A 26,947-nucleotide genomic window follows, 5' to 3' on the forward strand; every position below is an offset into this window, starting at 1 on the left:
TGTCATGGATTAATAGGAATCTAAATGATTTCTTCATTCAGACTGAAATTTAACGTTAAATTTGATTCTCCCTAAAATAGTCTGAAATTTGATCAATTAGGTGCTCATTTTCTATCTTAAATAAAATCTAATTTTTAACACCGTGTTACGGATCTCAAAACGGTAAAAAGAATACTGCAATGTAGGGGACGTCGAGATAAAGGCAACGTTGAGAATAACTTGAATTACTCGTAGATGCATAAGAATTTTCGTAAATAGTTATTTAGGCTGTAGAAGGTTGGTATCAGATTCCTTCTCATATATAGCGACAACATTGCATAGTCAGCAGTAGCAGCAAATGGATGAAGGAAGTCAATTTGTGAGAGGACGTGGATTCCCCACCTGATGTTCTTGTACCTAAAATGTGAACTAATTGACGTAAAATTGCGTTTCTTGCTAACTTCGAGCGTTAAGCTTAAAATAATTGCAGGCTAACTTTCCATCTTGTGCTTAGTCTCCAACTATCTGGTTTTGACCAAGTACAAGAATGGCTTTACCATTGAAAATAAAATTTCACTACCCAGGCTGAGGTCCCAGACTGCAATGACCTCTAAGAAAATCATTTTCGAGAGCAAGCGAGTAGTTCTGCGCTAGCTAGAATTACATAGGCAGGCAAAAGTTTAAAAGAGTAAATGTTCTGTGCATTCTGGAAGATGTAATGGAAAATTCATGATTCAGTTCTGAAGTGTAATGACACGTAAGTCCGAGAGGGTACTACAGACACCAGGGTCGTTTAAAAGTGGGGACATTTGCCGGTGAGTGGTCATTTCGATCTGAGATCTGTGGGTAGAATTGAGAGTTGGTAAAGTGCATTAAGCAAATGATATTTTGGCATGTGTCTAGAAAAAGCATAATAAACGGACAGCAATATGAAGTTTCGGGAGAAGAGATATCTGTCATTCTGTTGTTTGAGTTGGGTTGAATGCCCCTTTTTTATACGTCGAGTTAACTCATTTTTTATACTTTTTAAAGCTTTCATTGGTGTCAAAGTAAATGCCCTCTACCAACATTAAAAATTGTGGCGAAGAGTATTATTTTGCAGTTAATATTGCGGATGAGGTTGAGTTTAAATATTGAAAATAGCGTTTCAACTGGTTGAACATTTTTGAATCGTGATACACTAACTTGATGAGGAAAAGGGGCGTTGTTTAACATGAACCACAGTTAGGCCATCTAAACAACTCGGTAGTAGTTTACACAACAATCCATATTTTTATATTAATGATATTAATGTCAATTGATTTCTGGATAGTCCTCTGTTTTCTCAGCATATAAAACATAAAAACAATTTTGCATGAAAACAATATATGAAAACAACAAAACAATCTATGAACTGTGAGAAAAAATCCTACTTCAACAATCAATAATTAAATTTAAATCTCGCAGAAAAACCGAAAAATTTAATTTAATTTGTGAAAATTTCGAAGGGACTCAAATGCTTTCTTGAAGGCCTATCAACATTTTAAATTCAGCTTTTTAAGCACTTCAGAATTCAAATTATGAATGCACATATAATATTCTGATCCATCTCTGCACAAAGTTTTGCACCCACGAAAGTTTTCTCATTGTTTGAGTGTTAAATGGATTGCCTTTTCATATGGATATACACTGTCGTACCAAAAAGCTACGTGCACCTGACGACTTTCTGAAAGCATTATAACAATAAATAAAATATTTTGATCTGTTCTCTATGGACTAGAAACTTATGTCATCAAAAACACTATTTTGTTGGTAACAATGCACAATAAAAGAGATGCAAGTTGAAAAAAAGTCTGGCCTCTCGAGCTCAATAAAATCTCATGTAATCTCAACAAAAGTAATGGAAAACTTCTTCAAAAAATTTGGCGTTGCACAATTCATAATAAATGTTGAAGTTTTTCTTTGTCAATTTCTTCAAGACCAACGACCAACACGATGACACTGAAATCTAAAAAAAAGGTAACGAAGTGAAAACAGCCGTCGTCCGCCACTCAAATGCTTTTAACTAAACATTATCCTTTTCTTTCAACCCAAAGAATTTGATTTGTATCACGGCGCTGTCTTTTTTAAAAATCTGTGGACACATTTTTCTTGAAGTCACGCCTAGGAAGAAAGTGTGAGCGAAAAATTGACTAGAAGCTTATGCCATCAAAAACAACTTTTAGTTGGTTCCAATGCTCAGTAAAAGATGCAAGCTAAAAAAATTTTCGCAACTCAAGCTCAAAATCTCAAGTAATGAAAAACTTCTATGAAAAATTTGACGTATTTTTGTATTTTTTTGACAATGTCTTCAAGACCAAAACGTTGACACTGAAATATACAAAAAGGTAACAAAATGAAAAAAAATCTACAAACTGGAAAACGAATGTGTTGCAAAAAAATCAAAATAGGAAAATCAACTAAGTACTTTTTGTCCTTAATGCGGCACAAAGAAATTATAGAACATTTACACTGCAGAGGTGTTTAAATACAACAAGTGGGATTGGTATTACAAAATGAGTATTCATATAGAGTTCCAAACCATCTTTTCCTATTAACCGCTGTCGTCAGTCTCTCAAAGGCTGTTAATTAAACATTCTCTTTTTCCTTGAAATCAAAGAATTTGAATTTTTTTACTGCGCTGTCTGTTTTAATGATGTCTTGACACATTTTCACTATTTTTGAAGTCACGCCTAAGCAGAAAAAGGAGCGAAAAGTTGAGTTGTTGGGGCGTAGAATTTTTAACACCATTTTAAAGTATAGGAAAAAGTTTGAACAAAAAAAATCGTTTTTTGTTCTCTTGCACAATTTGTACTCTGGTTTTCTTTGTTTCTCTGGTTCTTCTCTGTTTTTTTGGCAAATTGAAATTGCTGTAAACTGTTTTTGTGTTTTTAGATAGTTTTTTCTAAACGTTTTTCCAAATCTTTTTCTCTTCATTTCTAGGTCTACTGTTTTAATATTCGTAGACGCATTTTTGTCTGAATTTTTTTAAGTAAGCGTGAGGGCTAGTGTAAGGGATCAACGGTGTAAAAATTGTTTTCAAAAGATGGTTTTTACTTTCTCAAAATCTGAATTGTTACTTTGTAAAAATAGGGGGTGCTAAGTTACTTTTGCCGTTCATCATGTTTTATATATCCATTTTCCGTTTTGGTTTTACATAATTCGAAATCGTCATGTGTGTCTCAACTCAATTACAGTTTCAAATGAATTGAATTTAGAATACTTTCACCAATATTACGCAAATACATTCCAGATAAAAAAGTCTTAATCAATTGAAACTTGACAAACCAATAAAGTCCCGGTCGCTGAACTGGGAGGAGTTTGGAACATATTCAGCAAAATCGCTTAAATAAGTTTCAGGTAAAGAGTGACATCCATAGAAACTGAATAAAATAATAATTCCGGTGCCTAGGTTTAATGTTTAAAGACAGTGCATTAAGTTACCAAGTTTCCTAAGTTTTTTTTTGTTTTATAGTGCTTATTGGTATCAGTGTTAAGCTTATTTTTTTCATATTTAGAGGGTAAATGCAAAAAATTTACCGAATTTTTTGAAACTGCAGACCAAGGTAGAACACTTTTTGACACTTTTAAAACAATTGGGTTGTCGTTTTTTCCCTTCATTTGTTTCATACTGATTCACTTTCAATATACTCTTCAGTGGGGTCAGCGGCGGCTTTTTTCCTTCACTCTGCTGGTGATGATACTTTAAAACACAGCAAAAAAAGGTTCAAGCAATGAACCAATCAAGCAAAGAAAAAGAGCCTAAAGACATTTAAATACTTCAAACTGTTCACGGACTGATTTCTGGCCGTATTAAAAGAGCTGTTAAACTTAAGCGATTTTTGATAAAAACAGAGGAATCAATTATTTGCATTAAATGTAACATACATTTATTTTAACAACCATAGATGCACGCAAAGACCTATAGTTTTTTCAAAATTTAACGTAAATTCATTGTGCGAAAGAAATAGCTCTAGAAAACACTTCAAGGCAATCTTTTTGGAATGGGTAAACTTTGTAAATTAGCGTTTAAATTATTGTTAGGTTTAAGGATTTACAACTTGATATATTTATCTTTTTCGTACCTTTATACAGAAGTGGCAGATTTCTAGCAGAAGATTGTTTTGTAGTTTTTTTGACACAGTTGACGGAAAAAAACAATCAAAAATTTTCCAAAGTTTCAAAAACATTAATTTTTTGGTTAAACCAGTAAAAATTTTTTAATTACCAGATGCAGATTCTAACCCTACACGTGAATGTGGCAACAGGGCCAAATCAATTATATTACTGTAAGGTTGATCAAATACTAATATTGTTGGTTTTTGTAAAAGTTTTAAAACATAGACCGAGTAACGCCGGAAAAACTGCTCTCGAATGGCAGGCGGCGCAATTTGATTCGGGGGATGTGGACTCGATAAATTTTTCTTCATGGGTACAAAAAACATCAGCCAACAATAGAATTTGAACCCCGACTTCCTGAAGAGCAATTAAACACGGTTGGAGTAAATACAAGCCGCGCTTTTTTCGTCCATTTTTAAAGGGATAAAACTTTATTTAAAATTTCACTTGTGTTTGGGTTTTCATAATTATCCTTTTTGTTAAATTACAAAAATATTGAGAAAAAGTCAAATGGGTAGGAAAAATTGGGTCATGCGAAAAATCGCATTATAATAAGACAAGAGAGCTCATATAATTGCTACAGACTTTGTTTGAGAGCAATTAAAAATATAATTTAAGTTTAATGTTTTTAAACCCTACTCAAAAGCTAAAAAATTAGAACTCACATTTCTTGGGGTAATAGCGAGGTTGGGGCAAAAAATCCCTAGTGAACCTAAAGTGCTGTTATTATCTTGGCCCAGGTTTCTTTTGACATTTATTAATGAATTGCCGACTATTGAGTTTATAACCGCTTAATCTTGTGAATGAGAAGGCAATTTAGATTACGCAAAACTCAAGGTGACAAGTATGAAAAAGCAGCTCGATAAGTCAAATCAATCCAGCATAAAAATGCTTGGCATAAAAACGCTCACTCGACTACGAAAATTGATTCAATTGTCGTTCGAGAGAAATTAAAAGCCGTAGCGTGCACCTATCCTGGTGAAAAATTGCTGCGAGAAAATTTGACCTCTTCAGGAATGAGAAAAAACATATATTAGAAAGCATCAGGTTGATTGAGAGAAGCAAATTTAGATTAATCACTTTCTCTATATCTACTTAATCTGCTTTTCATTAAACGTTCCCTTCAATGTTGAGTGTATAGGCACTCGTTATCTCTGTGATTTAATGTTGTTGAACATCGTTGTGAGCATTTTATTTTAGTGTACTCACTTGTTCCATTTGAAGAGCCATCACCTGAAACTAATCCGCGTTATTATATGCATCGATAGTCCTAATTTTAAGTAAAATTTTGTCTAGAAAATCTTCAATACAATTTTCACCGCTTTCACTGTCAATTCTTGAGATATGTCAAAAATTTGAACATATAGTTGTTTTCAAAATAACGATATCAACGAGTTCAGCGCTAAACTGTACGCAATAAAAAAGTCGCCTCGATTCTGTTATTAACTCTTTAAAATTGCCTCGATTCTGACATTAGCTCAGCCCTATTTAATGAGTTCCTCAATGTGGTGGTCCTATGAATTGAGATTAAATTAAGTTTAGCAAAGTTGCATTTGTCCGTTGTGTTGCATGCAAATTGTTGCTATAACTGGGATATGGGAACAATTAATTAACTTTTTTCTACAGCGCAATTTGACTTGCTTACTGTGTGTGGCCTCCCTTGCAATAGTTACAGGAACTGTTCCTCGATACTTGTCAATACAAGTATCAATTGAAGTCAAGTTGCAACAGCTGTAACCACATTGTGTCACTTTGGAGCCCGACTTAACCAGTGTCTCTTCTACAGTGTCGCAAAACGTTCTCACACTTTTCACACTATCTGTTCCAATTCCCACGTCGGCTGAGCACCTATGCAACGAACACAAGCATTGATCGCTTCGTTTCCTGAAAATTTAGCTGCCCATTCCCGGTCGAAATTGGTCCTTTTTGTCCTTAATACGTGCCAGACAAAATAAACTTTGAACATTTATACTGGAGAATACTGGAGAAGTATGTTCAAGTGTAACAAGTGGGATCGGCATTACAATATGAGTTAACATATAAAATTCCAACCATCTTATGTTATTAATAGCCGTCGTCAGCCTCTCAAAGCTATTGTTTATGATTTTCTTACGATTCAAAAAATTTGAATTGTATTGGGGCGCTGTTTTTTAAAGATCTGGTCACAAAAAAATTTCATTGTTTTTGAAGTCACGCCGAGCAAAGTTGAGCCAAAAAATTATTTGTTTTGCGGGGTTAAAATTTCAAACTCCAATTTCAAATTTAAGAGAGCAAAAAAGGTGTTTGAACAAAAAATCGTTTCCTTTGTTCACAGCTCTTTGGCAATTTGACTTCGGTTTCAAACTGTTTTTTGAGTTTTATATCGCTTTTTTTTCTAAATGGTTTTCCAAATCCGTTTGTAGTCATTTCTAGGTATAGTTTCTTGATTTTTTGTTTAGTCAATTCTTTGAATTTTAATTCAGGGCTTGTCCTGCTATACTTAGTGAGTTTTATCTGAGATTGATAGATAGACGAGAAGACTAGTATAGAGGATCAATAGTGTAAAAAACTCGATATTTTCAATTGTTTTCAAAAAGTAATTTTAACTTGCTCAGAAACTGAGTTTTTACTTCGTATAATTAGGGGTTGTTAACTTAATTTTGCCGTTCAGTATGTATTCTTTTTCCATTTTTGGTTTCACATAAACCAAGATTTCATTTGTGTCTTACATCACTTACAGTGTCAACTGAACGGAATCCAGAAAATATTCAGCAATAGTACGCAAATACGTTCCAGATGAAAATCGAAATCAATAGAAATTTGATAAACCAATAAAGTCCGGTCGCTAAAATTGGAGGTTCAAAGGTTTAATGCATTAAATTATCTCAAGGTTTTTAGAGCATACTGCTAATTGGTATTAGTATTCAGCTTATTATCCTCCAATTTGGATGCTGAATTCACAACACATATTGAACCTTATGAAACTGCAGAACAAATTAGAGTATTTTTAGAAAAAAAAATTTGGGTTGTCGTCAATTTTTCTTTTCACCCGTCTCTTACGTTTTCAATCTCATTATAGGTCAGAGCGGTCAGCGGTGGCTATTTTTCGGCAATCTGCCGGCTATGTTACTGTTACTTTAAGATGCAGCAAAAAAATTTAGGCGTAGGACAAATCAAGCTTTGAACAATTATCTGCAGAAGACATTTAATTAATTCAAACTGTTCACAGACTGATTTCTGGCCTCGATGAAAAAACGGTTTGACTGAAACAATAATCGATAAAACTGAGAATTTGAATTTTTAATTTGAATGTACCACCCATTTAAACTATCATGTATATATGCTAGTGAGGACCTAAAGTTTTCTAAAAAACAGCGTCATTTGGTTTTGCGCAAGAAGTAGCGCGTGAAGTGACAAACACATTTTAACGCAATCGTTTTTGAAAAGGGGAAAATTTTCAGAAACAGTTTAATTTTTTGTTAGATTTTTAAGATTTCAAAATTGATATAACCTTTTCCCTACTATCAAAAGTTTTCAAAGTTTTTTTGGGTAAACGAGTAAAATTGTTACATTTACCAGAAGTAGATTTTAACCCTGGCCTTGATGAAAACGCGATTTGACTGAAACAATATTCGATAAAACTGAGAAGTTGAATTTTTAATTTGAATGTACCACCCATTTAAACTATCATGTATATATGCTAGCGAGGACTTAAAGCTTTCTAAAAAACAGCGTCATCTGGTTGTGCGCAAGAAGTAGCGCGTGAAGTGACAAACACATTTTAACGCAATCGTTTTTGAAAAGGGGAAAATTTTCAGTAACGGTTTAATTTATTGTTAGATTTTTAAGATTTCAAAAGTGATATAATCTTTTCCCTACTATCAAAAGTTTTTAAATTTTTTTTAATCATCGAGTAACATCCTTATAGTTACCAGATGCAGATTTTAACCCTGGCCTTGATGAAAGAGCGGTTTGACTGAAACAATAATCGATAAAACTGAGAATTTGAATTTTTAATTTGAATGTACCACCCTTTTAAAATATCAAGTATATATACTAGCGAATACCTAAAGCTTTCTAAAAAACAGCGTCATTTGGTTGTGCGCAAGAAATAGCGCGTGAAGTGACAAACACATTTTAACGCAATCGTTTTTGAAAAGGGGAAAATTTTCAGTAACAGTTTATTTTATTGTTAGATTTTTAAGATTTCAGATTTGATATAACTTTTTCCCTACTATCAAAAGTTTTCGAAGTTTTTTTGGGTAAACAAGTAATGTTCCTACAATTACCAGATGCAGATTTTAACCCTGGCCTTGATGAAAAAGCGGTTTGACTGAAAAAAAATAATCGATAAAACTGAGAATTTGAATTTTTAATTTGAATGTACCACCCTTTTAAACTATCGGGCATATATACTAGCGAAGACCTAAAGCTTTCTAAAAACAACGTCATTTGGTTGTGCGCCAGAAATAGCGCGTGATGTGACAAACACATTTTAATGCAATCGTTTTTGAAAAGGGGAAATTTTCAGTAACAGTTTAATTTATTGTTAGATTTTTAAGATTTCAAAAGTGATATAATCTTTTCCCTACTATCAAAAGTTTTTAAATTTTTTTTTAATCATCGAGTAACATCCTTATAGTTACCAGATGCAGATTTTAACCCTGGCCTTGATGAAAGAGCGGTTTGACTGAAACAATAATCGATAAAACTGAGAATTTGAATTTTTAATTTGAATGTACCACCCTTTTAAAATATCAAGTATATATACTAGCGAATACCTAAAGCTTTCTAAAAAACAGCGTCATTTGGTTGTGCGCAAGAAGTAGCGCGTGAAGTAACAAACACATTTTAACGCAATCGTTTTTGAAAAGGGGAAAATTTCTAGTAACTGTTTAATTTATTGTTAGATTTTAAAGATTTCAAAATTGATATAACCTTTTCCCTACTACCAAAAGTTTTTGAAGTTTTTTTTAATAAACGAGAAACATTCTTATATTTACCAGATGCAGTTTTTAACCCTGGCCTTGATGAAAGAGCGGTTTGACTGAAACAATAATCGATAAAACTGAGAATTTGAATTTTCAATTTGAATGTACCACCCTTTTAAACTATCAAGTATATATACTAGCGAATACCTAAAGCTTTCTAAAAAACAGCGTCATTTGGTTGTGCGCAAGAAATAGCGTGTGAAGTGACAAACACATTTTAACGCAATCGTTTTTGAAAAGGGGAAAATTTTCAGTAACAGTTTATTTATTGTTAGATTTTTAAGATTTCAAAAGTGATATAACCTTTTCCCTACTATCAAAAACTTTCAAAGTTTTTTTTGGGTAAACGAGTAACATCCTTATATTTACCACATGCAGATTTTAAGCCTGGCCTTGATGAAAAAGCGGTTTGACTGAAACAATAATCGATAAAACTGAGAATTTGAATTTTAAATTTGAATGTACCACACTTTTAAAATATCAAGTATATATACTAGCGAAGACCTAAAGCTTTCTAAAAAACAGCGTCATTTGGTTTTGCGCAAGAAATAGTGCGTGAAGTGACAAACACTTTTTAACGAAATTGTTTTTGAAAAGGGGAAAATTTCTAGTAACAGTTTAATTTATTGTTAGATTTTAAAGATTTCAAAATTGATATAACCTTTTCCCTACTACCAAAAGTTTTTGAAGTTTTTTTTGGGTAAACGAGTAAAGTTCTTACAACTACCAGATTCAGATTTTAACGCTGGCCTCGATGAAAAAGCGGTTTGACTGAAACAAAACAAAAATCGACAAAACTGAGAAATTGAATTTTCAATTTGAATGTACCACCCTTTTAAACTATCAAGTATATATACTAGCGAGGACCTGAAGCTTTCAAAAAACAGCGTCATTTGGTTGTGCGCACGAAATGGCGCGTGAAGTGACAAAAACATTTTGATGCAATCGTTTTTGAAAAGGGGAAAATTTTCAGTAACAGTTTATTTTATTGTTAGATTTTTAAGATTTCAGAATTGATATAACCTTTACCTAGTATCAAAAGTTTTCGAAGTTTTTCTGGGTGAACGAGTAATATTCTTATTTTTACCAGATGCAGATGTTAACCCTGGCCTTAATGAAAAAGCGGTTTGACTGAGACAATAAAAAAAACTGAGAATTTGAATTTTTAGTTTGACTGTACCATCTTTTAAGCTATCAAGTATATACTAGCGAAGACCTAAAGCTTTCTAAAAAACAGCGTCATTTGGTTGTGCGCAAAAAATAGTGCGTGAAGTGACAAACACATTTTAATGCAATCGTTTTTTGAAAAGGCGAAAACTTTCAGTAACAGTAATTTATTGTTAGATTTTTAAGATTTCAAAATTGATATCACCTTTTCTCTAGTATCAAAAGCTTTCGAAGTTTTTTTGGGTAAACAAGTAAAATTCTTACAATTACCAGATGCAGATTTAAACCCTGGCCTTGATGAAAAAGCGGTTTGACTGAAAGAAAACAATAACCGATAAAACTGAGAATTTGAATTTTTAATTTTAGTGTACCACCCTTTTAAACTATCAAGTATATATACTAGCGAAGACCTAAAGCTTTCTAAAAAACAGCGTCATTTGGTTGTGCGCAAGAAATAGTGCGTGAAGTGACAAACACATTTTAACGCAATCGTTTTTGAAAAGGGCAAAATTTTCAGTAAAAGTTTATTTTATTGTTAGATTTTTAAGATTTCAGAATTGATATAACTTTTTCCCTACTATCAAAAGTTTTCGAAGTTTTTTTGCGTAAACAAGAAATGTTCTTACAATTACCAGATGCAGATTTTAACCCTGGCCTTGATGAAAAAGCGGTTTGACTGAAAAAAAAATAATCGATAAAACTGAGAATTTGATTTTTTAATTTGAATGTACCACCCTTTTAAACTATCGGGCATATTTACTAGCGAAGACCTAAAGCTTTCTAAAAAACAACGTCATTTGGTTGTGCGCCAGAAATAGCGCGTGATGTGACAAACACATTTTAACGCAATCGTTTTTGAAAAGGGGAAACTTTCAGTAACAGTTTAATTTATTGTTAGATTTTTAAGATTTCAAAAGTGATATAATCTTTTCCCTACTATCAAAAGTTTTCAAAGTTTTTTTTAATAAACGAGTAACATCCTTATTTTTAGCAGATGCAGATTTTAACCCTGGCCTTGATGAAAGAGCGGTTTGACTGAAACATTAATCGATAAAACTGAGAATTTGAATTTTTAATTTGATTGTACCACCCTTTTAAACTATCAAGTATATATACTAGCGAAGACCTAAAGCTTTCTAAAAAACAGCGTCATTTGGTTGTGCGCAAGAAATAGTGCGTGAAGTGACAAACACATTTTAACGCAATCGTTTTTGAAAAAGGGAAAATTTTCAGTAACAGTTTATTTTACTGTTAGATTTTTAAGATTTCAGAATTGATATAACTTTTTCCCTACTATCAAAAGTTTTCGAAGTTTTTTTGGGTAAACATGTAATGTTCTTACAATTACCAGATGCAGATTTTAACCCTGGCCTTGATGAAAAAGCGGTTTGACTGAAAAAAAAATAATCGATAAAACTGAGAATTTGATTTTTTAATTTGAATGTACCACCCTTTTAAACTATCGGGCATATTTACTAGCGAAGACCTAAAGCTTTCTAAAAAACAACGTCATTTGGTTGTGCGCAAGAAATAGCGCGTGAAGTGACAAACACATTTTAACGCAATCGTTTTTGAAAAGGGGAAACTTTCAGTAACAGTTTAATTTATTGTTAGATTTTTAAGATTTCAAAAGTGATATAATCTTTTCCCTACTATCAAAAGTTTTCAAAGTTTTTTTAATAAACGAGTAACATCCTTATTTTTAGCAGATGCAGATTTTAACCCTGGCCTTGATGAAAGAGCGGTTTGACTGAAACATTAATCGATAAAACTGAGAATTTGAATTTTTAATTTGAATGTACCACCCTTTTAAACTATCAAGTATATATACTAGCGAAGACCTAAAGCTTTCTAAAAAACAGCGTCATTTGGTTGTGCGCAAGAAATAGTGCGTGAAGTGACAAACACATTTTAACGCAATCGTTTTTGAAAAGGGGAAAATTTTCAGTAACAGTTTATTTTACTGTTAGATTTTTAAGATTTCAGAATTGATATAACTTTTTCCCTACTATCAAAAGTTTTCGAAGTTTTTTTGGGTAAACATGTAATGTTCTTACAATTACCAGATGCAGATTTTAACCCTGGCCTTGATGAAAAAGCGGTTTGACTGAAAAAAAATAATCGATAAAACTGAGAATTTGATTTTTTAATTTGAATGTACCACCCTTTTAAACTATCGGGCATATTTACTAGCGAAGACCTAAAGTTTTCTAAAAAACAACGTCATTTGGTTGTGCGCAAGAAATAGCGCGTGATGTGACAAACACATTTTAACGCAATCGTTTTTGAAAAGGGGAAACTTTCAGTAACAGTTTAATTTATTGTTAGATTTTTAAGATTTCAAAAGTGATATAATCTTTTCCCTACTATCAAAAGTTTTCAAAGTTTTTTTTAATAAACTAGTAACATCCTTATTTTTAGCAGATGCAGATTTTAACCCTGGCCTTGATGAAAGAGCGGTTTGACTGAAACATTAATCGATAAAACTGAGAATTTGAATTTTTAATTTGAATGTACCACCCTTTTAAACTATCAAGTATATATACTAGCGAAGACCTAAAGCTTTCTAAAAAACAGCGTCATTAGGTTGTGCGCAGGAAATAGTGCGTGAAGTGACAAACACATTTTAACGCAATCGTTTTTGAAAAGGGGAAAATTTTCAGTAACAGTTTATTTTACTGTTAGATTTTTAAGATTTCAGAATTGATATAACTTTTTCCCTACTATCAAAAGTTTTCGAAGTTTTTTTGGGTAAACATGTAATGTTCTTACAATTACCAGATGCAGATTTTAACCCTGGCCTTGATGAAAAAGCGGTTTGACTGAAAAAAAATAATCGATAAAACTGAGATTTTGAATTTTTAATTTGAATGTACCACCCTTTTAAACTATCGGGCATATATACTAGCGAAGACCTAAAGCTTTCTAAAAAACAACGTCATTTGGTTGTGCGCAAGAAATAGCGCGTGATGTGACAAACACCTTTTAACGCAATCGTTTTTGAAAAGGGGAAACTTTCTGTATCAGTTTAATTTATTGTTTGATTTTTAAGATTTCAAAAGTGATATAATCTTTTCCCTACTATCAAAAGTTTTCAAAGTTTTTTTTTAATAAACGAGTAACATCCTTATATTTACCAGATGCAGATTTTAGCCCTGGCCTTGATGAAAGAGCGGTTTGACTGAAACAATAATCGATAAAACTGGGATTTTGAATTTTTAATTTGAATGTACCACCCCTTTTAAACTATCAAGTATATATACTAGGGAAGACCTGAAGCTTTCTAAAAAACAGCGTCATTTGGTTGTGCGCAAGAAATAGCGTGTGAAGTGACAAACACATTTTAACGCAATCGTTTTTGAAAAGGGTAAAATTTTCAGTAACAGTTTAATTTATTGTTAGATTTTTAAGATTTCAGAATTGATATAACTATTTCCCTACTATCAAAAGTTTTCGAAGTTTTTATAATCATCGAGTAACATCCTTATAATTACCAGATGCAGATTTTAACCCTGGCCTTGATGAAAGAGCGGTTTGACTGAAACAAAACAATAACCGATAAAACTGAGAATTTGAATTTTTAATTTTAATGTACCACCCTTTTAAACTATCAAGTATACATACTAGCGAAGACCTAAAGCTTTCTAAAAAACAGCGTCATTTGGTTGTGCGCAAGAAATAGTGCGTGAAGTGACAAACACATTTTAACGCAATCATTTTTGAAAAGGGGAAAATTTTCAGTAACAGTTTATTTTACTGTTAGATTTTTAAGATTTCAGAATTGATATAACTTTTTCCCTACTATCAAAAGTTTTCGAAGTTTTTTTGGGTAATCATGTAATGTTCTTACAATTACCAGATGCAGATTTTAACCCTGGCCTTGATGAAAAAGCGGTTTGACTGAAAAAAAATAATCGATAAAACTGAGATTTTGAATTTTTAATTTGAATGTACCACCATTTTAAACTATCGGGCATATATACTAGCGAAGACCTAAAGCTTTCTAAAAAACAACGTCATTTGGTTGTGCGCAAGAAATAGCGCGTGATGTGACAAACACCTTTTAACGCAATCGTTTTTGAAAAGGGGAAACTTTCAGTATCAGTTTAATTTATTGTTAGATTTTTAAGATTTCAAAAGTGATATAATCTTTTCCCTACTATCAAAAGTTTTCAAAGTTTTTTTTAAATAAACGAGTAACATCCTTATATTTACCAGATGCAGATTTTAGCCCTGGCCTTGATGAAAGAGCGGTTTGACTGAAACAATAATCGATAAAACTGAGAATTTGAATTTTTAATTTGAATGTACCACCCCTTTTAAACTATCAAGTATATATACTAGCGAAGACCTGAAGCTTTCTAAAAACCGGCGTCATTTGGTTGTGCGCAGGAAGTAGCGCGTGAAGTGACAAACAGATTTTAACGCAATCGTTTTTGAAAAGGGGAAAATTTTCAGTAACAGTTTATTTTATTTTTAGATTTTTAAGATTTCAGAATTGATATAACTTTTTCCCTACTATCCAGAGTTTTCGAAGTTTTTTGGTTAAACAAGTAATGTTCTTACAATTACCAGATGCAGATTTTAACCCTGGCCTTGATGAAAAAGCGGTTTGACTGAAAAAAAAATAATCGATAAAACTGAGATTTTGAATTTTTAATTTGAATGTACCACCCTTTTAAACTATCGGGCATATATACTAGCGAAGACCTAAAGCTTTCTAAAAAACAACGTCATTTGGTTGTGCGCAAGAAATAGCGCGTGATGTGACAAACACCTTTTAACGCAATCGTTTTTGAAAAGGGGAAACTTTCAGTATCAGTTTAATTTATTGTTAGATTTTTAAGATTTCAAAAGTGATATAATCTTTTCCCTACTATCAAAAGTTTTCAAAGTTTTTTTTAATAAACGAGTAACATCCTTATATTTACCAGATTTAGATTTTAGCCCTGGCCTTGATGAATGAGCGGTTTGACTGAAACAATAATCGATAAAACTGAGAATTTGAACTTTTAATATGAATGTACCACCCCTTTTAAACTATCAAGTATATATACTAGCAAAGACCTGAAGCTTTCTAAAAACCGGCGTCATTTGGTTGTGCGCAAGAAGTAGCGCGTGAAGTGACAAACAGATTTTAACGCAATCGTTTTTGAAAAGGGGAAAATTTTCAGTAACAGTTTATTTTATTTTTAGATTTTTAAGATTTCAGAATTGATATAAGTTTTTCCCTTCTATCCAGAGTTTTCGAAGTTGTTTTGGGTAAACAAGTAATGTTCTTACAATTACCAGACGCAGATTTAAACACTGGCTTTTATGAAAAAGCGGTTTGACTGAAACAAAACAGAAACCGATAAAACTGCTAATTTGAATTTTTAATTTTAATGTACCACCCTTTTAAACTATCAAGTATATATGATAGCGAAGACCTAAAGCTTTCTAAAAAACAGCGTCATTTGGTTGTGCGCAAGAAATAGTGCGTGAAGTGACAAATACATTTTAACGCAATCGTTTTTGAAAAGGGGAAAATTTTCAGTAACAGTTTATTTTATTGTTAGATTTTTAAGATTTCAGAAATGATATAACTTTTTCCCTACTATCAAAAGTTTTCGAAATTTTTTTTGGGTAAACAAGTAATGTTCTTACAATTACAAGATGCAGATTTTAACCCTGGCCTTGATGAAAAAGCGGTTTGACTGAAAAAAAATAATCGATGAATCTGAGAATTTGAATTTTTAATTTGAATGTACCACCCTTTTAAACTATCGGGCATATATACTAGCGAAGACCTTAATCTTTCTAAAAAACGGCGTCATTTGGTTGTGCGCAAGAAGTAGCGCGTGAAGTGACAAACACATTTTAACGCAATCGTTTTTGAAAAGGGGAAAATTTTCAGTAACAGTTTATTTTATTGTTAGATTTTTAAGATTTCAATATTGATATAACATTTTTCCTTCTACCAAAGTTTTCGAAGTTTTTTGGGTAAACAAGTAATGTTCTTACAATTACCAGATGCAGATTTTAACCCTGGCCTTGATGAAAAAGCGGTTTGACTGAAACAAAACAATAACCGATAAAACTGAGAATTTGAATTTTTAATTTTAATGTACCACCCTTTTAAACTATCAAGTATATATACTAGCGAAGACCTAAAGCATTCTAAAAAACAGCGTCATTTGGTTGTGCGCAAGAAATAGTGCGTGAAGTGACAAACACATTTTAACGCAATCGTTTTTGAAAAGGGGAAAATTTTCAGTATTAGTTTATTTTATTGTTAGATTTTTAAGATTTCAGAATTGATATAACTTTTTCCCTACAATAAAAAATTTTCGAAATTTTTTTTGGGTAAACAAGTAATGTTCTTACAATTACAAGATGCAGATTTTAACCCTGGCCTTGATGAAAAAGCGGTTTGACTGAAAAAAAATAATCGATAAAACTGAGAATTTGAATTTTTAATTTGAATGTACCACCCTTTTAAACTATCGGGCATATATACTAGCGAAGACCTAAAGCTTTCTAAAAAACGGCGTCATTTGGCTGTGCGCAAGAAATAGCGCGTGAAGTAACAAACACATTTTAACGTAATCGTTTTTGAAAAGGGGAAAAATTTCAGTAACAGTTTATTTTTCTCTTAGATTTTTAAGATTTCAGAATTGATATAACTTTTTCCCTACTATCAAAAGTTTTCGAAGTTTTTTTGGATAAACAAGTAATGTTCTTACAATTACCAGATGCAGATTTAAACCCTGGCCTCGATGAAAAAGCGGTTTGACTGAAACAAAACAACCGATAAAACCGAGAATTTGAATTTTTAATTTTAATGTACCACCCTTTTAAACTATCAATTATATATACTAGCGAAGATCGAAAGCTTTCTAACAAACAGCGTCATTTGGTTGTGCGCAAGAAATAGTGCGTGAAGTGACAAATACATTTTAACGCAATCGTTTTTGAAAAGGGGAAAATTTTCAGTAACAGTTCAATTTATTGTTAGATTTTTAAGATTTCAAAATTGATTTAACCTTTTCCCTAGTATCAAAAGTTTTCGAAGTTTTTTGGGTAAACGAGTGATACTCTTAAGATTACCAGAAGCATTTTTGAGCCCTAAATGCGAATGTGATGTCAGAGTCAGAATGAATTATGGTACCGTGCAGTTGATGAAATATTAACTATTTATGGTTTTATAAAACTTATAAAACCAGGTTGAAATAATTTCCAACCGTGCTTTCTCTCTCCATTTACAAACGGCTTTGCATTTCCGCAAACATTTTTGTTTTTAAATCAGAGTCAAATAACCACGAATATATAGTTTGAACCATTAATTTGTCTAAAAATAGGAAATGTTGATGATGCATCAATTCAAGATGGCCAAAGCCAAAATTAGAAAAGTTGAAAATCTTCCCGCCAAAAAAGTGGGAACTTGACTTCGTCCAAAAAACACGTGTAAAATAGTATCTCTCCGATAAAAGAGACTGAACTTAACATTATCTTACTGAATTTACATTACTAGAAATGTGTTCTCTACACATAGAGTACAAATTTTTTTGGTGATTTTCTGTGCGAATTTTTTTGCAATCCTTCTGATAAACATATTTTTCTTGCTCAGAAGCACCCCCTTTTTTCCACCCGCTCTATTGAATATAATTTGAGTTTATTGATAACAGTTTGGTGGTTGAATTCTAATTTACACAGTTACTGGAATTCTAAAAGATTTAATTGTTGGCGGAATTCTGTCTTGTTGGTGTTCTACGACAATGGGTATTCTATGACAATGGGTATTCTATGACAACGGGTGTTCTTTGACGACATTTTTTTAATATACCTAAAAAAAATCAAAATCTTAACTGTGACATTTTATTTTGGAAAATATAGGTTTCAGTAGTCACTTAGAGAAGGCCATGACACAAAATGCTAGACAGATCATTTTGATCATTCTAGGGAGCAAAAGGCTTACATCAGATGTTTTCCACACCATCATGGTTGAGACCGAAAGCATGCTGAACTCTCGACCAATTACACATGTGGCTGACGTACCAGACAATGAAGGACCCATCACCCCAAATCATTTTCTGGTGCAGAGACCTTACAATTCACTGTCACCAGGAGACTTTTCATCAACCATGCCAGCATCCTTCAAGTCGTGGAAAAACGTGCAGCAGCTTATGAACCACGTCTGGAGACGCCTAGTTAAAGAGTACCTTCCTACTTTAACGAAACGAAGCAAATGGTCCGAACAGGGTGATTCGTTGAAAGTCAATGACCTGGTGTGGATTCTCAAAGACCTCACTCCGCGTGGGATATGGCCTCTGGGACGAATTGTGGAAACGTCTCCTTGAAAACATGGATCTGTACGCGTTGTCAAGGTAAAAACGGCTTACGGTACGTACGTCCGCCCGGTTGCCGGTCTCGCACGTGTTTTGGCTGATTAACCGTTGTTTTGCTCATTTTTTGGAACGGAAATCTAGGAAACGCGAGCTACTCTCTGTTCTCTTGGGTACATCATTCACCCCTTCTTTGGTTTAATTTATGGGTTTCCTCTCCCCGGAGCCTGTTGATGATGCATCAATTCAAGATGGCCAAAGCCAATATTAGAAAAGTTGAAACTCTTCCCGCCAAAAATTGGGAACTTGACTTCGTCCAAATAACACGTGTAAAATAGTAACTCTCCGATAAAAAAACTGAACTTAACATTATCTTACTGAATTTACATTACTAGAAACGTGTTCTCTACACATAAAGTACAGGAAATTATATTTTTAAGTTGTATTCAACTATCCGATTTCAAATACAAAAAAGCTGCTGGCAATCTAAACAGTTTTTGTGCAAAAATTTGCTAAGCTATTTTTATTCAAATTTACACCTATACATGACTTGTGCCCAACGACTCTATACCTAGATCACTTCTCTCTGATTAGCAAATGTTTCAAGCGTTTGTAACTTCTTTAAATTTCAGCGATGTGTTTAGATCGCAATGGCCGAAGCCCCTCCCCCTTCCACAGTTGGATTAATCCAACGTTCAATGAACTTACATTCAACGGACTATCAATATGGTAACGTGAATGTCCGCTCTTTTTTCATTTTCATCTTTTTCTCTATTTTTTAAATTTTAACTTTAAAGTAGTTTTTTGAAATTTTCGATTATTTTAACACGCGCTGCTTTGACTGGCACAACTTGCCATTTAAAAGGCTGTCTCAAAAAATTTCAACGCGTACAGATGGTTGAAAACCTCCAGACGTGCAAAATGCCGAACATTCTGATTCTTCAGTTTGCAAAATTAAATTTTGACCTCTGAACTCTTTCTAGACGGTTCGAAACGTTCTCATGCTTGGCAAAATTTTTTTCTTACTATAAACACTGATGTTCAACATCTGATATTTTATTGCAGACGAGCATCAAAAGTTTTCCCTGAAAAATTAGTTGTTGGTTTAAGCAAGTTGATGGGAAAAATTAGTTTAGTTGTTGGTTTGAGAAAGTCGATGGGTTTAAGAAAATTTGCATTATCAATTGCATTGCTGCATTTTATAGCGGGTCCCATAAAGCTGAAATAAGCGATTGTTTCAAAAGCCACAGGTTAGTTAGATTTTAAAACATGTAGAAAAAATTGATGAATGAAAGCTGAATAGGAAACACGTTCGACATTCTAATGACCACATTGATGATCAATTGCACGTTTTTTGGTGTTTTTCGAACGTTCGCCTATTTCAACTTTATGGGACAGACTATAAACGCTGCGCCAGTGCTAATGATAGTTTTCCTTCTGCTAACAGAACTCTGGCTTGACTCCTTTTCTAACAAAATATTAAGAAGTTAACCGCATTCGGTTTTATCTAGTAGGTTATGTGATCCTTTTATGCAGCGTGTCCCACAAAGTTGAAATAATCAAACGTTTCAAAAACACTGTACATATCGCTCAATTGCATGTTTTGGCGACTTTCGAATGTTCTATCCTTTCAACCTAATGGGTCATACTAAAGTCAGTCACATAAAGTTGCCACGCTATCGAACGTTCCAAAGGTCAAAGTTCAACATTAAAGCATGCAGAGATAGATCAGCATTTTGTTGTCCATTTGCATGTCAAGAGTTTTCCGAACGTTCGCTAACGTTGCAACTTTATGGGGCTGAAATGAAGTGAGCGAGCGCGAATGAGCTCATGGCTCGGGTAGAAATCAGTTCAGAATTCACGCCAAGGTCAAATGATTGTTAGTTATAATATAAAGTAATAATATTGTCTTATATAAAGTTGCAACACAAACGTTCAAAAACACCAAACATTCAAATATATAGTCTGTCCCATAAAGTTGAAATAAGCGAACGTTCGAAAAACGCCAAAAACGTGCAATTGAGCATCAATGTGCTCATTTGAATGTCAATGTTTCTCCATTAAGTTTTCATCCATCAATTTTTTCTACATGTTTTTAATTTCAACTCTTGACCTTTGAACTCTAATCTGTGGTTTTTGAAACGTTCGCTTATTTCAACTTTATGGGACACGCTATAGTAAGTCCCATAAAGTTACAACGCAAGCGAACGTTCGAAAAGCTCGGGGCATGCAAATGGGCAGTGTTTTGCTAGATATCTACATGTTTTAAATTTGAACTTTGACCTTTGAAACGTTCGATAGCGTTGCAACTTTATGGGACTGACTATAGTCATTAGGTTAAAATTTTAAAAGATTTTTTGCATGTCTTAATTTTGAACTTTGACCTTTTTAACTCTTTGCAATGCTTATGAACCGCTCGCTTGTGCTGAAACATTTCATGGGACTTCCTGAAAAACGGATACCGCATTGTTCAAAATCCTGTGGAACCTGTAACTTCATTTGTATTTACCGGCTGTCTTCTAAAAAAATTTTGTGCGAAGACCAAAAACATACGCCGGGAAGTATGATCCTTACATTGTCACTTGTACTTACATTTTCCACTGCTTCATTTTGTTTATTTCGTTCCAACTTCTAACACAACTTTTACAACTCAGCCTTATGTTCGAGAAATTGACCCATTTATGTTTCTAGCTTTGAAGCATTGTATTTTTCAAACTTATTATTTTCGTTTTGCAACTTCCCTTTAATAGAAATATTTGCTTGGTGCTCAAATCTGCGTTAATACTCTTTATGGGCAAGAGAATTGGACAATCAGGTTAAATGAGAATTGGGTAACTTACTGATCTATGCATCTTCCTTGAAGAATTGAGTTTCCTTCTGGAGTGAGAGCAGTGTATAAAAGACAACCTCTGAGGTTGAAAGGCGCCTGAGTATCCAGACAGTCGAAGCCATGCCCATTTTTATTGGATGGTGACAACTTACGACATGTGTCTACTTTGGTTTGGTCATTCAGTGTCGGGCAAGGGTCAGCGCATGTTGATGCACCTGAGGCACAGAACAATCTACTTGTCGATAATATGAAATTATGGACACTGGTTGGTGTAAGTGTTGTATTGATGTAACTTGTTTCCTTATTGTCCACAGAAGTTATAAAGTTGTGAATGTTTAGCCAACATTTCTCGAATGTTAGTGTGTATGGGGGGATTAGTAATTTACGAAGAGTTGGAATAGTATGCAGCGAAAATGATAATGGAGATGGTATCGACCACCTTACTGACTGTAAGAACGTTAAAGAAATATTAATCGAAACATTGAAAAATGGAGTCTTCAAACGTGGAATATATGTTTCAAAGGAAGCCATAATTGCTTTTCGTATAGCTTCATTTATTTCGAGTACCCCTCCCTGTCCGTCCTCTTATCATTTAAAAAGCCTCCAGAGCAATGTAATGAGTAGTCTAAATTCCCAGCTTTCCCATTATAGCCCCCATGAAATTATACCCCGCCCCCATTATATATTTTCCTTTGGATTGGGGGCTATAGATGTAATTAACCACTAAGCTGGGGGGGGGGGGGGGATAATGAGAAAACCCCCAAAGGTTATCAGACTCACCGATTTCGGCAGGTTTTGGCTGATAACTCACCTGGAATTTCGTCCAGGGACGGAGAGTGAGGTGGGGGTGGGGGAGAAGGATTTGTCTCAATCTGTGATAGGAGTTCTGAATAGTCTGTGGAGTCCAACACATCCAAAGTTAAGAATATGAGAACAAAAGCAGTCAGTACAGAAAACATAGTTGCATTAGTGGTCTTTAGTCCCAGAAAGTCAACTGGTTGCTATTTTCGTAGCAGGTAATTGTGAATATTAGAGCACATGTGTTACCGAATAGCAACCAATAAATTCAGGGTACGGTTGTGTTCCGAATCATGAAAGAATACATAGTCTTCTAACGGCATATCAGAGCACGAAAACCAATATTGATGCGTAGGTCTAGCTCTCGAGACTCACTGTGTCTATTTGTAGTCTATTTTCTTGCAATGATGTCCTTTCGAAGTTCAAACAACTGATTTTGATAGAAACGGGGACAAATTGGACAAGAAAACGGTGGCACTTGGAAAACAAACGGTGCTTTGAGGGTCAAGGTTTAAGGAGTAGGGTTTTTGTTTCATCATAGTTGATTAGTGTTGCAATAAAAGCACAGCAGCTAGAGATAGCAAACTGATCACAGAACTTGGAGTGCTGCTAAAAAAACGTTTTACTTCAGTGCGGTAACATTAAGTAGAGTTGCTAAGAAATATAAATTGTGCGTTGGTTTTTTAAGTGAATTTAGCTCATGATAAATTTTTGCTGCCTGTTTTTGGTTGAACCCAAATGATCAAAATGGCTTTGTAGGTTATTTATTTGCGATTTTTTAATCTTTCGCGATGGATGCTCCAGCTGATGCAAGTTTTGAAACTTTTCGCATCAAAACGAGCCACAACGATAAATTAGAGAAACCGAGAGCAAACAAGGTTTTACAAAAAATTATTTCGAAGAGCCTTGAAAGTTTTTTTTTATATTTTGGTTATTCAGTTTGGCATTGCTTAGTTTTAATAGAAGTTCAATAGAAAATCCAAATAAATTTCACTTGATACTACGCCCGGGTACAGAATCCTATATTAAACGTAAGACATGATAAGGGACCACCTTTAACGCAAACAGAAAAATACACCTTTAAGGGGCCTCTGAACTCTGTGAACGATGTTTAAGAGCAATTGAAAAGCCATCAAGAAGCATGTTTAAAGCAGTGCAGTGGGTGGCTTGTTCGCTGAGTTTGGAATCAGAGGTTGAGGTTCGAGTGGACAACAGGAAAGAAGTCGGGTGTAATATGGTGTAGGGTTTGAAAGCTTTCTTTGGAGGGTCCGATGGTTTTTGACTCCTAACGTATTACGCGCATCAAGATTTTTCCTCAATTTGGAAATTGTCCTTGGACGACAAAGATGAAACGAAATTGAACGAACGCCAGAACTCTCACAACTGACTTTAGTCGTATTACTTTTTCTGTGCTGATTTGCGTTTTTAAAATGTCTGATTTTTCATTGCAAATTCTTGGCGTGGTAGTTTTGACGGTTTTGTTCTAGAACAATCTTGGCTTTCAGCCGACATTTTTAACCTAATGTTTGCGTGATCTCATTTGCTCTATCCGAATAAAATTTGAGAAGCTAAAACCAATTCTGAGAGATGCTGTAAGAAAGCACTTGCAGCGTGATTGGTAAGATGAATGGCTGCTATTTAGGAAGTCGCGAGTTGGAAAACCTGTGGGCTCCGAATCATTTCTACCCATAAAAATTTTGACAGTGATTGAAATTGCCTCCCCGATTATCTTTTGAGCGCAACACTAGACCACTGCTCATTTTATGAGTGTATGAGCTCGATACCTTATTTTCCTTTTCATTTGACAAATAGATGGAACCAAAAGAGAAACAAAATTATAAATTAACCATAATGATTACTCTTGTAATCTTATCGCAAAAAAGTTCCAATATCTCCCCTCTTCCAGTTAATTTTCGATATTTTGTGTCAAGCCTGATAATGAAACACTTGCTAAAGGGAAAGTATGCAATAGCGTTCCGATTTTGCTCATTGTGAAAGCGAGACAGGTCTAAGTTTCTCACGGAAATGCGGTTTGACAGGTATCTAAACATCTGTCGTTCTAAACTCAAATTGTTCAACAAATTATTAAGCCGTGAATAGGAGAGATAATTTTAGAGGTGCGGGAAAAACACTAGGTTTTCAATTTTGCATTTTCATCAGTTATGTTTAAATGATGACATTGCCCTTGTAAAGCGGAGACAGCGTGTACAGTTCATCAGTAGAGTTATAAAAAAGATGTACGAGTGGTATAGAAAGAGAAACAGCGGTCAAGATTACAAACAAGAGTTCAATTAATTTTCCTGTTTTCCTGCCTTTTCTCAAAATTTTTCAGATTTTTTTTTGAATCTTGATTCCTCAGTTATCTATTCACCCCCAAGAAACAAATCTATTTCAAACCAATTTGTTTTCAAAAAATTTGATTCAAAAAACTTGTAATCGGAACATCGAATAGATTTAAGCAAAAATACAAATTAAGAAAATTTTTTGCCAAGGTTGATTTTGATCTTTCTCACACCAATGGATTAATCAAGATTATTGCACATTGCCGGAGCAAAATAAAGCTAAAAAATTATACTTATCATTTTTTCAATATTGATCATCTCCCTTTCTGTGATAAGAAGCAAACATGAAATTATATGCAGAATGTCAATGTATGTTTGCTAAAGCTAAAAACTTTTGGAGTGTTCTGGTAACTAGTTGGCCCTCTTTTCGTAATCTAGACAGGGTTCTAAAACTTTAATTATGACAGTGAATACAACAATAATCCTGGCATTGTGTTAATGATTACACATTCCTCTCACGTTCTATAGTGGCTTGCTTCTGCTGAAATGTTTTTGAAACTTTGTACTGACAACCATGGTTTAAGAGCCCGGGTCAAGGTGCCGAGAGCAAAGTAATCTCAGATCAGACAATCTTGGACCATTTTTTCCACAAAAAATGGATAAGTAAGCCAAAACAAAACAGGTGATTTCTCTACATGCGCAAAGTAGAAACAGTAAGTTAATGACTACAACATAGCAAAAAAATTGCGTAGTCTAAAAACTTATGGATCATTGTTTTAAATTGAGAGAATTACTGCCAAGAAAAAACCCAGTAAATGAATTGGAACCTTTTTGTCTCGATGGATTTAATCTTGATAAATTTTTAAGGTTGCCAAAGCTGATTGGTTGAGTTGATTGTTCCACTTAATCTACTGAACCTATTGTTTTTGCATCATTTAAGGAGGATTTATCGCATGTGCCTGAGCTAACGTGGGACATACAAATGATAACTTATTTCAGTAGACTCACCAGCTGCGCTATTTCAAAGATACGCAACATTGGTGCGAATTTTTATCTTGGAGTCCTTGGTCCATTGCTCTCGTCGTTCCGTTTACAGTCGTTGCATTACTGATCTAAAAAAACATTTGTTTTTTTGTGTCACGGAGCCGCTATGACTTGAGGAATTCCCAAAAATCAGAAATCAAAAACTTCTAGCTGGAGTTCGGATTTTACAAAATTTGAAAAAATCCATTGAACTTGCTTAAGTGGAGCATTTGATTGACAACTTGTCATTTATTTGAACGACAATTCTTTTAAAAGCTTTGAAAAAGCTTGCATTTGGGGAAATGCGGTCGTGCCGGCAATGAAAGCAATGACTGTCCTAAAATTAGATGTGCAAGCAGCTCTACTTGCTTGGGGGCTGAAAAAGAAAACCACACAAGGTTTTAATGGAAACGTCAACAAGTGATTCAATTGGACTGATAACGGGACTCAAGGAATTAACTCTCGTAAGAATCAACTAACTTTTTCTATGCACCGCATATTTGAGATCTTTGAGATCTTAGTATACCAGCGTTGTCCAATGGAATCATGTCGCAAATAATGAAAAGAGAGCTAAATCTGGCATGATTTGAATGACTGCTGAAGTTTTGCAACCCAGCAGTTTGGTCAGTGGTCCACATTTTTTATTTACTAGTTTTCGGTGCGTGGCGAACTGAAAAATCTTCAAAAAGAAAGCTTGGCGCGAAGCTTCCTGATACTGATGAGGACTGTTCTTGTCATCAGCTGCATCGGGTAAAAACTGACCACTTCTTTTTCGCCTTAATCCCATTTGAAAACAGTATTTATCAAGGTATCTGCAACTATCTGCACATTGCAATTTTGTCTCGTTAACTCATAAGCTCATTTGTTATCTCAGGGTGCATCATACTTTAATCGGGTTAGAAAAGCAAAAAAAAACAAAACGTAGCACTCGTGTTTATTGCACACATTTGGCCAGACTCAAATAGCTTTGAAAAACGGAAGAAAATTTCGTTCACTGAGGGCAATTGGAACATTGATCAGCGAAAAGTGGGGCTATGGATTAAAATGCAACTTCGAAGCAGAATCATTTGATGGGAACAGATCCATACGTCTCCAAACAACTTTTGCAAATTGCTGGATATATTGCAAACAGCGTTGCCATAGATAAGGATGGCGAAGTTATATCATGGATCGAAATTGTAGTGTGAACTGGTAGCACATTGCGTGTAATGTGGCAAGAACCGCAGTTCCAATCAACGTTACTATGAGAAACATATTTTGTTGGATGTTCTGATACGCTGGTCACGCAACTCGACGCGCAATTTCTTTTTCCACTGAACACTGGTTGATATTTTAACATAAAAGCGTGCGAGTACCAAATTGGTCTTTGGGTTAGGTAATTGAAGTACAACACCAAGTAAATAGTCATGATTTTGATCTTTCTCACACCAATGGATT

General features: G+C 34.0%; 3 protein-coding genes across 5 annotated transcripts in view; 2 read left to right on the forward strand and 1 right to left on the reverse strand.

Moving 5' to 3' along the window:
- LOC142339330 (transmembrane protease serine 11G-like) overlaps positions 1–26,947 on the forward strand; it is a 528,023-nt gene that overhangs the window by 399,266 nt on the left and 101,810 nt on the right. The gene's annotated exons all lie outside the window — the stretch shown is intronic.
- Positions 1–26,947, forward strand: part of LOC142339327 (ubiquinone biosynthesis protein COQ4 homolog, mitochondrial-like) — a 549,842-nt gene that overhangs the window by 137,074 nt on the left and 385,821 nt on the right. The window lies entirely within an intron of this gene.
- On the reverse strand, positions 34–22,536 carry LOC142339319 (uncharacterized). 2 transcript variants are annotated; one of them, XM_075389272.1, is made up of 6 exons: positions 22,219–22,536; positions 21,418–21,622; positions 5,762–5,964; positions 5,326–5,349; positions 1,165–1,212; positions 34–396 (listed from the first exon to the last, which is right to left on the reverse strand). In XM_075389272.1, exons 1-6 carry the CDS (start codon positions 22,364–22,366, stop codon positions 296–298), a joined length of 729 nt encoding a protein of 242 aa, XP_075245387.1. In that variant the 5' UTR covers positions 22,367–22,536; the 3' UTR covers positions 34–295. The 2 variants fall into 2 exon arrangements, with proteins under 2 accessions (XP_075245387.1, XP_075245388.1); XM_075389273.1 differs by lacking the exon at positions 1,165–1,212 and having other exon boundaries at positions 44–396; positions 22,219–22,528.

This window comes from Convolutriloba macropyga, chromosome 5, assembly GCF_964194025.1.
Source record: "Convolutriloba macropyga chromosome 5, txConMacr16.3, whole genome shotgun sequence".
NCBI classification, from domain to species: Eukaryota; Metazoa; Xenacoelomorpha; order Acoela; family Convolutidae; genus Convolutriloba; species Convolutriloba macropyga.